The sequence below is a fragment of the Clarias gariepinus genome, chromosome 16 (assembly GCF_024256425.1).
Source record: "Clarias gariepinus isolate MV-2021 ecotype Netherlands chromosome 16, CGAR_prim_01v2, whole genome shotgun sequence".
Classification (NCBI taxonomy): Eukaryota; Metazoa; Chordata; class Actinopteri; order Siluriformes; family Clariidae; genus Clarias; species Clarias gariepinus.
In genome coordinates, this window is record NC_071115.1 from 10,633,375 (window position 1) to 10,649,291 (window position 15,917).

At 37.5% G+C, this 15,917-nt stretch overlaps 2 protein-coding genes across 5 annotated transcripts; one reads left to right on the forward strand and one right to left on the reverse strand.

The window, feature by feature from the left end:
• The first annotated feature begins 9,389 nt into the window (after nt 1–9,389).
• On the forward strand, nt 9,390–11,176 carry LOC128544806 (uncharacterized). Of its 4 annotated transcripts, XM_053515086.1 has the most exons (8): nt 9,390–9,789; nt 9,900–9,970; nt 10,066–10,242; nt 10,416–10,465; nt 10,536–10,598; nt 10,680–10,730; nt 10,803–10,938; nt 11,038–11,176. In XM_053515086.1, exons 1-8 carry the CDS (start codon nt 9,620–9,622, stop codon nt 11,046–11,048), a joined length of 729 nt encoding a protein of 242 aa, XP_053371061.1. In that variant the 5' UTR covers nt 9,390–9,619; the 3' UTR covers nt 11,049–11,176. The 4 variants fall into 4 exon arrangements, with proteins under 4 accessions (XP_053371061.1, XP_053371059.1, XP_053371060.1 ...); XM_053515084.1 differs by having other exon boundaries at nt 9,903–9,970; nt 10,803–11,175; XM_053515085.1 differs by having other exon boundaries at nt 10,066–10,227; nt 10,803–11,171.
• Nucleotides 11,130–12,540, reverse strand: LOC128544805 (putative nuclease HARBI1). Its single transcript, XM_053515081.1, has 4 exons — nt 12,051–12,540; nt 11,843–11,958; nt 11,605–11,716; nt 11,130–11,512 (listed from the first exon to the last, which is right to left on the reverse strand). The coding sequence occupies exons 1-4, from the start codon at nt 12,481–12,483 to the stop codon at nt 11,130–11,132; spliced, it is 1,044 nt and encodes a 347-aa protein (XP_053371056.1). The 5' UTR covers nt 12,484–12,540.
• Nucleotides 12,541–15,917: the final 3,377 nt, after the last annotated feature.

The following is a 15,917-nucleotide window of genomic DNA, read 5'->3' on the forward strand; positions in this document are numbered from 1 at the left end:
TGCAAAATCAGGACACGATTTCTTTCACACTTATAGGCAGAACCTGCAGAACAAGTAAGACACAACTCAAACAAGACACTTTAAACTTATTTAGTGCAGCATTGAATTAATACTGTATATGTTTCTTATTAGATTAAAAAAAAAAAAATCCACTGACAGAAAGGTTCAATGAAGGATCTAATTGTAAATGGAATGAGAGTGTACCACTTTCATGAGGACGTATTTTATATTCTTGGCAACCTAATTCAATTGAATAGGTTTCATTTACCTAAATGAATTGGTTTCATATTGACTATTTGTACCATCTCAGATACCTACAATTTCTTATAAGGAGATTTGCTACATTATCAACTAATGCTGTGCATAAGAATATTTTATCTAGTTTATTCTTGGATACATCCCACACACACACACACACACACACACACTTGTTCATCACTTATCCATGAGTCAATTTATAGTCAGTAAAATTATAAATTCTTATGGATTTCAACACAGATGGTGTACCCTTCTCTTATGTTCTTTTCACCATTACTGTGTTATTGCATTATAGCATGTCAAAAATACATTTAAACCTTTATATTTGTACATTTATTGTAACGTAAATGTAATGACTATCAGCCTAGTGCTTGGGTTGCCCGTGGAGTTGTTGTTTTTTTTTTTTTTCAAAAAGAGGCAAAACAGAGAGAGAGAGAGAGAGAGAGAGAGAGAGAGAGAGAGAGAGAGAGACTAAAGATTTTATAAATGCCCTAAGAAAACAATTTATGATAGGTTTTGTAATGAGTTATTTGGATAGCTAATGGTTCCTGGTTTCAAAAGGAAGTCTGTTTGAAATTCTAGAAAGCTAAAAGGAGAACTGCAAAACCTTTAATTTGCACAATGAAAAGAGAAAAAAAGAAAGAAAGAAAGAAAGAAAGAAAAAATGGAATACAAAGAGCCAACCGAGGACCTTTAAAAGATGAAAGACAAAAATGCCCCAGAGGCTTACAAACTGGACCTACTGTATTAACAGAACTATAAATTAATTGCTGATCTCCTATCTATCTATACATGTTCATATAGCTAATGAAACTGACCTACAGACAACAGTCCATTCTCTGTGGAGCACCTAAACAGCCTCCTGGTGTTCCTAGAAGAATGTTCTCAGGTTCCTCCTGCCAGAACCATATTCTTAAGCGCATTTGCAAAACCCACCAAGCACCATAATGTCTCTCATCCCAAGAAAGCAAGACCAAAAATTACCTTTGCTGCAGAGGAGAAGTTCATTTGAGTTACCAGCCTCAAAAATCACCAATTAACCAACAGCACGTCAGATTAGAGCTGTTATGAAGCTTTACAGATCATGAGTAGCAGATGCACCTCACTATCTACTGTTCAAATGAGATTATTGCATATTTTGGATGCCTTCAGCATTGTTTTTTTTTTTTTTTTTTTTTACAATGAAATTAAAAGTTTTTTTAATGCATTCAGTATTTGAAAATGTCTGTGTGTGTGTGTGTGTGTGTGTGTGTGTGTGTGTGTGTGTGTGTGTGTAATTCTGTGCATACAGTACAGTAGATAGTAATACGTATGTATGGCTCAAAACCTGGAATCTTCCTGCTTTATTTAGTGACAGGAGTCTCTGGCAGACTTGACACTAATCAAAACAGAAAGAAAGTTTTTTTGTTTGTTTGTTTTTTGTAATTTCCAGTCGCATTATTTAAGGCAGAGCTAAAATTTCAGACTCACCTCAGGACGCAGAAAAACATGCATGGTCGCTGAAATGTCGTCCTGATGTCTCACGCCTGAAGGAACGCCGAGAGGGACCTAAAGAAGCTCTCTAAAGATAGAATGCATGCGTGATTCCTCGTCCTTCCTCACTTCCACATGTGCAAACGAAATGTTTGAAGAATTGCGATAATACTGATGGGTTACGAAAAGAGATTGCTGCTCTTAGGGTTAGTTTTGGGAAGCGGTGTGCACACCAGATTACATATTAATGAACGCGTAATTGTATTTCTTCCTCCGGTTATAAGGGAATCCCCGATCTCGTGCGCAACGAATGTCTCCAAATCCTCAGGGACCGTGCATGCATATGTGTGCGCTTATAACCGCTCAGTCTTGTCCGTCACAATCCCTGGATACCCCACAGAAAAAAAATAACGCGTCGGGTTGTTTTCTTAAATCCTGCAGGAAAAAAATAAACTTTTCCTTTTCATGCATCCGGTCTCGTTCCGCTCGCGCTGCTGTCTCGTTTCTGTCTTGTCTCTAAATGAACATTTCCACAAGCTGTGTTCTCTGTGCACGGACCGCTTTGCGCTCTGCCAGTCTCTCCAGAACTACTAGCGTTTCACTAATACGTGAGAGTGACGAATCACTGCGTGGATCAGAGGGGAGGAAAAAAAAACACGCATACACATAAAGAAACAGAGAGGTTGCGCGGGTAGAGCCAGTAAACCGTGGAATCTGTTAAACCCTTGGTGGAATCTGTTAAACCTTTAGTAGATGTTAGAATAGCGCGCCTCACGCGCCTCGTTAGAATGACCGGTCCTGCTGTCTCGCGCACTCACGCGCTCCAGTGACCGCGCTGTACAGTTGGAAAGCTCACGCGGCTTTTTGCTCTCAGTAACATTGCACGTTTACGTCTCGCATACGCAATGCACCGTGTCCCACCATGCAAGACGTGTTCATTGTGACTTTAAAGTGAATCTTTAAATGAAATAAAAAAAAACAACAACGATAATAATAATAATAATAATACACAATGAAAATATCAAATAAAAACCTGCAATTTAAAATAAATATGTGCAATTACAATTAAAGGAACTAAAGGAGCTATTACTATTACAATCCATGCAAATTTAATTAGGCTATCCTAATTATATTAAGCACGTATTGATATAATCAGATCTCTTGAGAGCAACTACAATACGTCAAATCATTACGTAACCTTTTCACTTTCAAACAATCAAACATTTTGCAACTGCACCCCATATACAGTATAACACCTCCAATGACTTCCTAATGCATCGTTATTGAGGATGCACAGCCTGTCTACGGTGACCAACTTTGCTTTACACTGACTAAAGTGCAATTCTACTGGGTTAGGTGAAGAACGAAATACAGTATGCCAACCAGGATATGTCAAACTATGCAGACACAATGTAGAATGCAGTCGGGACAACACGCCACTGTAAAGACCAAAAGGACTAAATAACAAGCGGTGTGGGGTGCAGCCTACCAGTATGGCGCCCACGAGCACACGCTGCGCACAGCCTTTAATAATTAGAACTGTTTGTTGTTTTGCGCGCGTGCCCTTTTCGCGTGTCGGGATTGGAGTGATGCGCGAGCCAGCCTCCGCGAGTTCAGCGCCTCCGAGAATGATAAAGCATAAACGCGCGCGCACACACGCGCGCGCGCACACACACATTTACACACTCACAGAGAGAGAGAAGTATTTTTTAACAATAGCGAGAAAATCATGGCTACTATATAACAATGAGAACTAAAGAAAATTATTATTTTTTATCTCAGTTAAATTATATTTCTATTCTATTCTAAACCTTCGTGACATAATTTAGCTCCTTCAATCTAGACCTCTACATTTTTGCCCACACATTTTAGTCAAACTTAGTCACAAGTTTGGATTAATTTTTAATTCTATTACTCTACTTTCTGAACAATACTGTATTTTTTTTTTCAAAAACTATGAAATAGCATATAGCATCTCAGGAAAGCAAGCTCAAAACTTACTTCTTGATTTACGTACAGTTTCCAATCACCAATCGACAGCACCTCAGATCACCAGAGCATAAGTAGCACATACATCTTAATATCAAAGGTTTAAAGGAGATCATTGCATATTTTAGATGCCTTCAGCATTGTTTTACAATGTAAAAAGATATAAAAATCAGGCTCACGGTTTGAAGTGTTGTGCATTTTTAAATGCATCTTCTCTGCAAAGACAGATTATTTAACCTACCATAGTCTTTCTGTCAGCTTGAACCAGGCTGAACTTTCTTCTTCAGTCTCTCCCATCTCACCATCCATAAAATTTGCTTTCCACAGAATGTGTGTGTAAACCTCATAGGCAGTAATGCATGTAAATTAACATACATTAGCAGATCCTAAAATACTTAAACTGATCTATTTTATATTACAAACTGCCAACACATATTAATTTTGGATTTGTTCATTCATTATTCTATGTTTTTATAGTTAAAGAGGAAAATACTGAGAAAAATGACACCATTATTTTATTTATTTATTTATTTATTTATAAAAGAAAAAATATTTTCAGTTTCCAGCATATCCCCTCTATCTGTGTGACAACAGGCTTTATCTTCTTAGTGCATTAGAGGTCAGTATTGATTGAAAAGCCACCTGCCCCCAGGTTAGGGTGACAACATTTTAAATCCTTGTGATATATTTGCTGTTCTACTTAGACAGTGATTTAAATGCATTTCTGATGTATGGGTATGTGATGGAAGTGCTGAATTAATTCAATGGTTAAAAAAAGCACAGGGGTCTTAAAATACATGCAACCCACTGTTTAGCTTGCCAGTTTGTGGTTAAATGCTTTAAATGTGTTCAGTCTACATATACAGTGGTAAATACATAAGAAATTATAGAGATCCTTTATACAAGCTACATGGATTGTTTGTTTGATTATAAAAAACAATAAATAAATGATATATAATTAAATTTCCTTTAAACATTTTTTTTATTTATGATTATAATGCTGGTACTGCTGAACATCTGGGGAGTGGTTAAATCAAGACTTGTCATCTTCTGAGCAGAGGAATGAAGGAGTAAAACTGAATGACATTGACAGAAAAACCTTAAGCACTGTACAATGACGAGTGTAAAAACCTCAGCATGGTGCAAACATTTTAAAGAAGGCTGTACACATCTGTTAATGTCGATCCCAGCCAAGATGGCTCAGAGCCCACTGCAGTCGATTATGTGAACATTTGGCGAGTGGAACGCCTGATCTTTGAAAATTGACAGAAACCTTGACAAATAATAGATACAGCTGTGGGAACTGTACACCACTTGTGCATTACAGGAACTTGGCTGAGATTTATTGCCACATCCCCTATACAGTTCTGACCTCACTCCAAGTCATTTCCACATGTTTGAGACATTAAAGGAGTTCCTGAGAGGCCAGCGTTTCAGACTAAGCAGGCAGCCTGATCATGGCTACTGCATACTAAGAAAACTTTCTACCTTAATGGTATTCAAGCACAAGTGGAAACCCTTGGATAAGTTCATCAGTGTAGCATGGGATTGTATGGAGAAATAAAGGTAGTTTTTCTTATACAGTTAGTCTGTAATACTGTAAATGCATATGTGCTTTACTTTAAATAATATCCACAGTAAGGTCATCAAAATCCAATACCACATTGGATTGAAAGCCTTTAGGTATGAAAGTATTTCTTACAAGCTCAGTATCTGGTTTGATAACTTGATGATGTATAATGCTGTTGCCTGCTTGAAAATGTTAACATACAGTATTAAGCGAGTAAAAGTGAAGACTAATATTTCAAAGAGATGTCTGTAACTCTCCAGTCCTTCCTTATTATTTGCCAAGAATCATCATGTAAATATTTTACATTACAGATCTTATTAATTTAAGAGTAATTAGAGATAACTAATTATTAGATGTAGTTCTTATAGTACTTATAGCAAAAAAGGCTCCTCAAAATGTGTGTGTGTGTGTGTGTGTGTGTGTGTGTGTGTGTGTGTGTGTGTGTGTGTGTGTGTGTGTGTGTTTGGGTCAATGGGTGGGTAAGACCTTTGCTGACCTTGTCAATGGACCAGATGTCACCTCAGAGCATTTCATCTTAAGGCATGGCCTCAGACACTAGACCACTCATAAACCAAACTAGAAAGAGTCTCACTTGATGTATTTATAGTCAAGAACCATTTACACATGGCATTCCATGCTGGGACCATTTTTTTGTAACATCCCAGCATAGACAGTGTAGCCCACACACTCTCTCAAAATCCAAAGGGAACATGTGCACCCAGCGGGATGTCACAGAGACTAATGTCATCTAGCTGCTCAATACAGTCAATATTGCATCTTAATTTTGAATTAGTCATAGCCAGTGGTGGAATCTGCTATGAATTATTCAGGAGTTTAGAAACTGCTGATCTCCTTGGATCTTTCACTCACGACAGTCTCAAGGGTTTGCAAAGAATGGTGCCTTTTTGAGGTCTGAGGCGAAAGAGTCCGGTCTGTCTGGACCTTACCTGGGAACCAATGGTCACTTAAATTTTTACTTGTTGCAACCATGGCAAACAAAATTTTTAATATTTTTTATATATAAACTAACAAGGCTGATGTGATTGAGTTTGGAAGTCATTTGATTTCACAGCAGAAAGATAAGGTGGTGAATGTTCACTGCTTAAAGAAAGCTTAATAAGAATCAAAACCATCATATTATAATTAGCCTTATAAGTGCTTATAATTACTAATTAATTACTGGTGTTCTTCAGTCAAAATTTGATTTTCTGGTAAGAGCTTTTAGGAATTTGTAAGCTGGAAAAGAACAATATTTCTTGGATGCCTCCCCTCAGTTAAATTTCTTCTAAATGTCCTGCCTGTGGTGGTAATGGCATTGAATGTAATGAGATGAAACATCAACACACGCTGCTGCATCTTTTCACTGCAACCGAAATAATAATGAAAATAATTTCCACAGCAGCGTGCAGAAAAAAAGGGACATTTGCTTGCTGCTGGATGAAGGTTGAGACATGCACGAAGAAGAACAAGCACCTGGCCATGATATGAATTTCATACCACTGGAGGATGCCATCATAGGCGTCTAAGAGGTGAAGTGTGTGTGTGAGGTATGCTTTCTGATAATGAGTGCCTCTGTGACAGGTTTGTCAGGGGGTATGTTATTACTGATAAATATAGAAATATAGTCTCTTACAGTGTGACATGACTTTTGAAATAAGCCTAGGAGTCTATTATTTTCTACTCATGCTTCTTTTTAGCAATAGGCCAGTGTGGCTAGTCACAGTTTCTTACAATCCTGTATGGATGCCACCTAATGTTAAAAAAAAGTAAGGATTAAAGAGATTTGAGTTCCCACATGTGGGAATATGACTTTCATTATAAAAAAAATATATGCAAAAACTCTGACAGGTATAAGCAACATGCAAAAATGTTGGTAGATTGCATATTACCTTGGAGGGAAAACAAAAGAACAGACACACAAAAACAGTCTATGATCCAAGAACTATACTATCATATTGCATAATAAAATTCTATGTTTGCTCAGTGTTTGACAGTTTCTGTGGATTCCTCCCAAAGACTTTGTATGTGCATATACTGTACACAAAGGGTTGTTTAAGTGAAATCAGGGCTTTTGTTTGGACATGGACATACAATCCACATACAAAATATCCCAAATCAGGTATTAAGTCACAGCTTGGTTGATTTGTGTAATCCACATTTTCAGATTCCTGGTTTAATAACCTCCATATTAATACCATGTTTATTCCTGTATAATGCCTGGTTGCCGAGATATGGCTAGTACGAGATTGTTTAAGAGAAAACTCAGTCAAAATCCTATTTTTAGTATATTTAAATGAAGATTCTGCAACATGGTAAAAAAGAGGGAACCCCCAGGCTCATTTTGACACGAGGATGTCAACCTACTATACGCCTAAAAATAACTTTCCAAACAGTATGGATTTATTGCCAAAAATAAATAAATAAATGTTTTTTTTTTCCTAGCACAACTGAAGTCACCAGGTTGTATAGTGTTTTTTAAACCAATGATGGGATGAAATTTTCTCAATTCTATTGAAGGATCAAAAAGATAAGATGTTTATCAACCTATCTTTTGCCGAAATTGAAGATTTGATCCATTTCACCCACCACACTCTTTTTGCCATCATGCAAAGCTAATCTGTAAGACTTAATATCTGATATGATGTCTGATATAAAGTCACCAATATAAAGGTACAGTACCAGTTAATCATTCGAACACACCTTCTCCTTCAGAGTTTTTTTTTTTCATCATTTTGAACATTGCACATTAATACTGAAAACATGTATGAAGTCCATAATATGAAGGAACACACATGGAATTATGTCAAATATGTGTTAACAGCCCAGAAAATGTTTTATATTTTGGATTGTCCAAAGCAACTACCTTTAGCTTTGATGACAGCTTGACACACTCATGGCATTCTCTCTGCAGATCAATGAGGTAGTCACCTAGAATGGTTTTTAGTTCAGAGGGGTGCCTTGTTGAGTTCATTTGTGACATTTCTTTTCTTCTTTATATGCTTTAGACCATCATTTGTCTTGTGCAAAGGAAGAATGGGTTCAGGGTCAATAGCTCTTTTAGTGCTACTACAACAGTATAAATCCATAATATGACAAGAAACTTAGTTAAGTACAGAGAAAAGTCATTACTTTAAAAATGAATGTTGGTCAATTATAAAAATCTCAAGAACTTTGAATGCATCCTCAAGTGTAGTCACCAAAATCATCAAATGCTATGAGAAAACTCATTTTCATGAGAACAGTCAAAAGAAAGAATGACCAATAACTACCTCTGCTGCAGAGGATAAAGAGTGACAAGTGGAAACCAAGAAACACAAAAAATGGACATAAGATCCGTGGAAAACAGTCCTTTGGTCTAATGAATCCAAACTTAACCAGCATAGCTACCACAGCAATTTTCAGCTACATGCCGTCCCATCAGATTGGGTCATTTAATGGCACCATCATTTGCTTCTCGACAGGACAATGCCCCCAAATACACCTCCAGGTCATGTAAGAGCTATTTGTCCAAGGATAAGAATTGATGGAGTGCTGCATTATATGACCTGGCCTCCACAATCACCCAATCTAAATCCAAATTAGATGGTTTGGAATAAGTGAAGGAAATGCAGCCAACAAGTTCTCAGCACCACTGGAAACTCCTTTAAGCTTTGTTATAAAACCATTGCAGATGACTACCTCATGAGGCTAACTGAGAGAATGCCAAGAGAGTGCAAAGTTGCCATCAAAGCAAAAGGTGGCTACTTACTGTATAAGCCAGAGTCGAAAATATAAAACATATATTCATCATTAATTTTAGACTTCATTATTAATATCCAATATTAAAAACAATAATAATAATAAAAACATTAAATAAGTAGGTGTATCCAAACTCCTACTAGAAATATAATACTCATGTCCTGTGGGATGGAGCACACAACGAAGACCAAAGAACCAGAAAATATTAAATTTTACAGCGGGTTTGGGAAAATTAGGAGGGACATAAGGACAGGCTGTAGCTTGAGAAGTCTCTGATGACCTTCTCAGAGTATTGCTCCCACAAAACGCGTGGTGGCATAAGTGGTTAGCATTGTTGCCTTGCACCTTTAGGGTCCAGGGGGCTGTTTCATAAAAGCCGCTTAGAAAAGCGGGGATTAAAGTCCAAAACCTGACTTGAATGAGCCGAGTTAAACATCCGCGCTTAAATTGGTTCCATAACAGTAAATTGAGGATCATGTGATCTTACTAATTTGAGTCAGGTTTAAATAGTCTAGATAATTGCGCGTGCACGCCATTGTTTAAAAGTCCTGAAAAGTCGAGCATGGGTCAATCGATTTCCTGTGGGCTACCATGGCAACAAAAGGAAAAGATAGAGCAGCGATGTTCACGGCAACGGAACAGCGTTTGCTATTGGAATCATATGAAGAATTTAAAGATGTCATCACCAAAAAAGGCAATACAGCGGCAATAAATAAAGCAAGAGAGAAAGGTTGGCAGGAAATTGCTGATCGTCTCAATGCGTAAGTAGCGGTGTAAACTATTTAAAATACTTTATCAACGTTGAATGTGTGTCACAATACATTGCAAAGTTTGTGTGTGAATAACAGTTACGTTAATTGCTTTCACGCAGCAGCAACTTAAGTGAAGGAAAAAGAACCTGGCAGCAGGTGAAAATAAAATATAAAAATATAGTTCAGAATGGTAAGTAAATCTAATGGTATGTACATATGTAATCAATGCCAGCTTGAAGTTACAACTATTCAGGTTTTTTTTTTTTTCGTTTTTTTTAATTGCAGCGACCAAAAAGAAGACTGAGGTTGCTGGCACTGGGGGAGGGCCACCACCAGCCAGCTTCACTCCTGCAGAGGAGCTGGCTTTGGAAATTAATAAAGGGAGGCCCGTCCTTGAGGGAATAGAGGGGGGGACATCATCTAAAATTATATCACCTAGTATAAGGAGTGAGTATATAAAAGGTGTGTGTGTGTTTTATTATCATTATTCCTTCCTGACTAACTGATTTCCTCCTTCCTTAGGCATTGTAAGCCTAAGTACATCATAGCAGTAATGTCACGTAGAGGTACTTGTGCTACTGTAATGGTGCATTTTGGTAAAAAAAAAATTTTTTCTATCATGTTTGGTTTCATAGTGACAAAAGATTCTGTATGCTTTATGGATCCACCAGACATCATGTTGCCTGTGAGTATGAGACCTTTTAAATCAGTCATGTAAGCTAATGAGTTTAACTGAGTTTAATCAGTGGTCACAGGGAGAAGGCCCATCAGTTGAGGAAGATGAGGAGACTGTGTCTGTATGTTCAAGGAGGCCTGAGGTAGTCACAGGTTCCATGCGATACTGTATTGAATATTAAAAAGTGTACTTGTGTAATAAAATGATCATAATGTGTTTTCAGGATGCTGACTCTGTTCTAGAGCCCTCTCAGTCTGGGACCACATGTGAAAAAGTGAGTATTAAGAAATGAAAACAATGTGCCAAGAGTATTCAATAAAATAACTTTAAATCTATGTTGCTACAGAACCCAGAAAACATAAAAGGAGTGTATAAACGCTACCTCCTTAAACAAATGGAAGCGACTGATATTGACATCCAGTATAAAAAACTGAAGATGAGGAAGTTGGAGCTGGAAATTCAACAGCTACAGAAAAATGCAAGTAGAACTACCATTTTTAAAAAAGGAAAAGAAAAAAAAAACATTACCTTTTTGATCACTTTCCACAACATTTATTTGTGTTTTCACCCCTAACAGGCAGATTCACTCTGAATAAAGACAAATCACATTAAATACTTTGACTTCTGTGTGTTTGTTCAACTAAGGAGAAAGTTGAGGGGCCAGTGGAAAATTTTAAAGCCTTAAAGCAAAATAATTATTTGCATATGTGTCTCGTATAAGTCTGCCTGTTTCGTTTTCTTCCAATACTGCTTCATTGCCCCAGTCTTCCTCTTCAACAATCCTTGGTTGCCTCTCTCTCCTCAGACAAGCAATGTTATGGAGCACTACACAAGCAACTACAATGTCACATGCCCTAGGTGGAGTCACTCTGAGGTGCTTCAGGCACTGGAACCTTGACTTTATCAGCCCAAATGCCATCTCTATACGACCTCTTGTGCGTGCATGGGCAATGTTGTAGCGGTGCTGTGCCTCTGTCTGGGGCTCCTGATAGGGAGTCAATAGGTAAGGCAGGCATGGGTATCCCTTGTCTCCCAGCAAAACTCCTGAGAATTCTCCTGCATAGACAGAATGAATATATATAGATATATAATGTAGTTTTTTTTTTTTTTTTTAAGACTTTTTGTGATTTAAGTGATTATTAGCATACCTCTTGCTAGTTGTTGGTAGAGAGATGAGGCTCTAAAGATTCTGGAGTCATGCACAGAGCCTGGCCATTTGGCCTCTACATTTGTGATGATGCAATCTGCATCACTAATCATCTAAAATAAATTAAACCTGTAGGTCACTACATTTTAATTGCAATGAACTAAACACTGGTGCCCAGCTTAGTACAGAACACTCAGTGCTAGAGCATAGCCTTCAATATCATCTCAGTGGGACTGTACCTGTACATTGATGCTGTGTACTGATTTCCTATTCACAAAGTCCGCTTCATGTGGACCAGACGGACATTTAATACGCACATGGGTGCAGTCCAATGCACCGATAACATTTGGGAAACCTAGGAAAATTATTTGTTTGTTTTAAATATGTCCCATGTAAAATCAACAGTCAAGAAATATTTCCATGTTTTATAGAGTTATTTGAACTTACCAGCTATTCCATAAAAGGCATGTTTAATGGTACGAATAGCTTTGTGGCCAGGGAATGTGATGAACACATTGAGTAGTCTTTTTAAAGAAAGGTACACAGTTCGTACAGAGCGGCAAACTGATGCTTTGCTGATATTCTCTGCATCTCCAACTGTGTACAAAAATGTTCCACTGGCAAAAAAGCGAAGTGCAATGCACACCGTCTGTGGGACTGTGAGCGCTCTGTTGCGGCGTGTTTTATTTGCAATGTGTGGGCTTAGTAATCTACAAATATATGCAATCCCATCTCTTGAGAACCTATATCGCTCATACAGGTAGCTGTCATTAAAAGCCAATGGGTCTGACCTGTCTCTGAACGTTCTCTCTCTTTGAAATGCCCTCCGCAAGACTATAGCTCCCTCATCCACCACCTCATCTATGAAAGGACACGCCATGGTTAAGTTTGGAAACGAGTTCAGCTCCCTATTTATATACTTTTAATTAATTAATTACCAAACTCACCAATTAAACACAGAGGTTTTGAACATTTCTTAGTATATTTATACCTTATAATTTCTTACATTTATTAGTAAAGTACATTTCCTTATTTATTTATTTATTTAAAAAAAATTAAGTAAAATAAAATGACATCGAATTACCAGCCAGGTGAGTATAAATGGTATGTTCGTTAAGCCTGAACTCAGACTTAGCCTGACAGTTAGCCTGCCCCGGACCAGGTTAATTTGCCAGCATAAGTTGCCGGGGTAACTGAGTTTGAACTTTTTTAAGTTTGATTTATGAAACCGAATCTACCAAAAATAAGCCTGGCTAACCGAAATAAGCCTGGCTTATACTCTAATCTTGGTTTATGGAACAGCCCCCAGGTTCGATTCCTGCCTCAGATCTGAGTGCATGGAGTTTGTATGTTTTCCCGTGCTGGGTTTTCCTCCCACAGTCAAAAAAACATGCAGGTTGGGCTAATTTGTGTTCCCATATTGCCCACAGTGTAAGACTGAGCAAGTGTTAACTGGAGGGCCCACCATGGTCATAAAAATGGGATTAAATAACAATGGTAATCTCCATGGTCCCTAGTTGCCCTACAGAGGTTCCTAGATGTATGGATGCAAGGCCCACAATGTATGGATCCTAGATGTATGGATTGAGCAAGGCCCACAACTGTTCAAATTTATAATGCAATAAAAATGTAAGTCACCCTGGATAAGCTTGTCTGTCAAATGCTGTAATGTAAATGTAAAACCCTTCAAGAAGTATTTGTAATTTGTTTTTACTGTAGATTCAATATCATTCAGTATAAGTTTAATCCCAAATAGTGTTAAAATGAAAACTGTTGCACTATGTAGGGTATACATAGGGTGTAGGGTGTACAATTCCATGTTCCACAAGCTAAGTAGTGCCCTTGATCAGGGGTTAGACAGGTATTTGAGATTTATTCTTGATGGTAAAATCTATTTAGTTTTGTAGCTCTCAATCGCCATAAACAAAACAACACAGAAGGTTCAATCTGAAAAACTGTTTATGTTTATGATTTATTCAATATTCCATGACTGGTTTTGAAAGTAGGTTTTGGCAGCCACCTGCTCTCTCTTCTTTGCATTACTGTGGATTGTACCAAACGACTTTCACCCATGCTGTGGCCGGCAGTAAGTCTAATTAATAATTGTTAGAATACCTGTGGCATAAAATTATACATTAGTCAGTAAAAGTCCCAGTGCTTTACGCTCTATATCAGGACTTTTATCCATTCAGATTACTTGGTCAGAACTAACTGTTGTATAATATTTAATAATGACTTACTGTATAGGTACACTGAGTTATTAAGTGTGCCAGCGCTGACTTACAGTATTACTCTTCTCCCCTAGAAATCATTGCTCATTCTATTTATTATATCCCTAAAACTTTGCAGCGTTTCTCGTCCCGCACGTATGTTACACCGTTCCGTGCGGCTCGCTCGGGAATTATGTGCTATGACTTTTGGTGGGGGGCTGTCGAGCGGTGCTTCCAAAACCCCCCAAAAAACGGCCCCAAAAAGTCCCATGGACTTAACATTGAGGCCGAAAAGTCCCATGGACTTAACATTGAGGCCGGCCTCTGCTGTGACATCACTGACGTGACCATGATGCATCGAAAGGCTCGACCATGCACTGGATTGTGTCTAGGCACATTAGCAGTGACCCAGCCGTCGTAGAGGCACACTTAAAATTTCTTCAAAAAGTTTCGCTCTCTAGTTATCTATACCGAACGTCATTTAAGAAAGCTTAAAATAGTTCACCTACAAAACAATTAATTTTACACTTTCATAAATTAACATTTTCTAGTGCAGCAGTGTAAAGAAAAAAAACACAGCATGTGCTAAAACCAACTGATTATCTTTGAAGACATCATTAGTCATTTAATGGTTGATTTCAATCATAAGAAAGGAAAAATCCAATTATTTTTTTATTTTACACGAGGAATTTTTTCATTATTCTCTGAATATTTGATGATTACTCAGAAGTAGGACGCAGCTGAATATTTTTCAGCTTTGGTAAAGTGGTTTAATTACTCTGACCCAAAGGTCATTCAATCCTTCTCTCCAGTCTAGATTATTTATTTATGGGTGGCCAGTTACTAGATCCATTTACAGGTTATTTACCTCAACCTAAGACACAAATGAGGAAAATGAGCCTATGACTCTCATTTCATCATCCAGACATCAAGATTTTAATGATTCTTTGTAAGGACTCAAAGTTGTTACTATTAATAGTGATTACTATTAATTTATGTATGGGACCTTTATAGTCCATAAATTTAAGTTCATTTAAGAAAAATTAACAACAACAATCATATTGTCATTGTCATAACAAGAACCATTATTATAAGTCTCAGTTGTAATTGCATGTTCTGGTGTTAGAATGCCATGTTAACTCCAGAATATACTGTATGTATTGTTCACTTGGGAGATGCTTTTATAAGACAAAATCCAGTCCAAGCCCAAACTGTTCAAGGAGCCAAGGGTAATATACAGTAAGTGTTAAAACTAGATTTTTTCAGTGGATAAGATTCACATGATATACACAGGGAGCTGAAAGCCAACATGTTGTTTGGTCATAGCCAGTAAACTCTTATAAAATTTTACAGTAATCTTGCTGTAAGTAGCCTATATAATATTACACAAAAAGCAATAAAAAGACAATTTGATGGTGCGGTGTGTAGAGTTGTGGTCTAAACTGTTCCAGGAGTTGTGGTTTGATTCTGAGCTTGGATTTCTGTATTGTACATCCTGAGTTTTAAATGTTCTTCACAAAGCTGCATGACTAACTCTTCTACGACTGCATTTTCATACTACTGTACTGTATATATGATCCCCTTTAAATTCTTATGGATTGGTTTAGATTAGGCATAAACATCTACAGTAAATACAAGTTGTAGACATTAACTAATGTTGTCATTGATGTTTATTCATCATGCTGCGTATATGCTAGTACATTTCAGCGTGTACAGCATGGCGTCAAGGAGTGAGTCATTTTATAGTCTGTCTGTGATTCATCCTGTCCAGCTTTCCTTGTCTTGCAGCCTCTCCTCGTCTGCCCAGTGCAAGGTGCCAAGAAGCGAGGAATAGACAAGATGAGGGATGAGTTAAAAAAATTAAATGCTCATCTCACTCTCTCTCTCTCTTTCTGTGTGTGTGCATAAGTGTGAAATAGACTAGTATTCCAGCAAGGGTATATTTCTGCTTGGGTCCCAGTGTTCACATTCTTTTAGTCAGAACAAAAGGCTTACTAAACATGAATAAATGAACAAAACCAATTAAATAATAATATTGTATCCTGTGGCTCCTGGATCAACAAGTGAGCAGAGTAAAAGCTAAAAATGTATAATCTAACACATG

Bases quoted from the DNA above. Each gene is read 5' to 3' on its own strand.
- LOC128544806 (XM_053515082.1), top strand. From the start codon at position 9,620: ATGGCAACAAAAGGAAAAGATAGAGCAGCGATGTTCACGGCAACGGAA. The intron at 9,790-9,899 runs GTAAGTAGCGGT...GCTTTCACGCAG, and splicing joins ATTGCTGATCGTCTCAATGC to CAGCAACTTAAGTGAAGGAA. The intron at 10,243-10,415 runs GTGTGTGTGTGT...TTGGTTTCATAG, and splicing joins AAGGAGTGAGTATATAAAAG to TGACAAAAGATTCTGTATGC.
- LOC128544805 (XM_053515081.1), bottom strand. From the start codon at position 12,483: ATGGCGTGTCCTTTCATAGATGAGGTGGTGGATGAGGGAGCTATAGTC. The intron at 11,959-12,050 runs GTAAGTTCAAAT...TAATTTTCCTAG, and splicing joins TGCCTTTTATGGAATAGCTG to GTTTCCCAAATGTTATCGGT. The intron at 11,717-11,842 runs GTACAGTCCCAC...AATTTATTTTAG, and splicing joins TACACAGCATCAATGTACAG to ATGATTAGTGATGCAGATTG.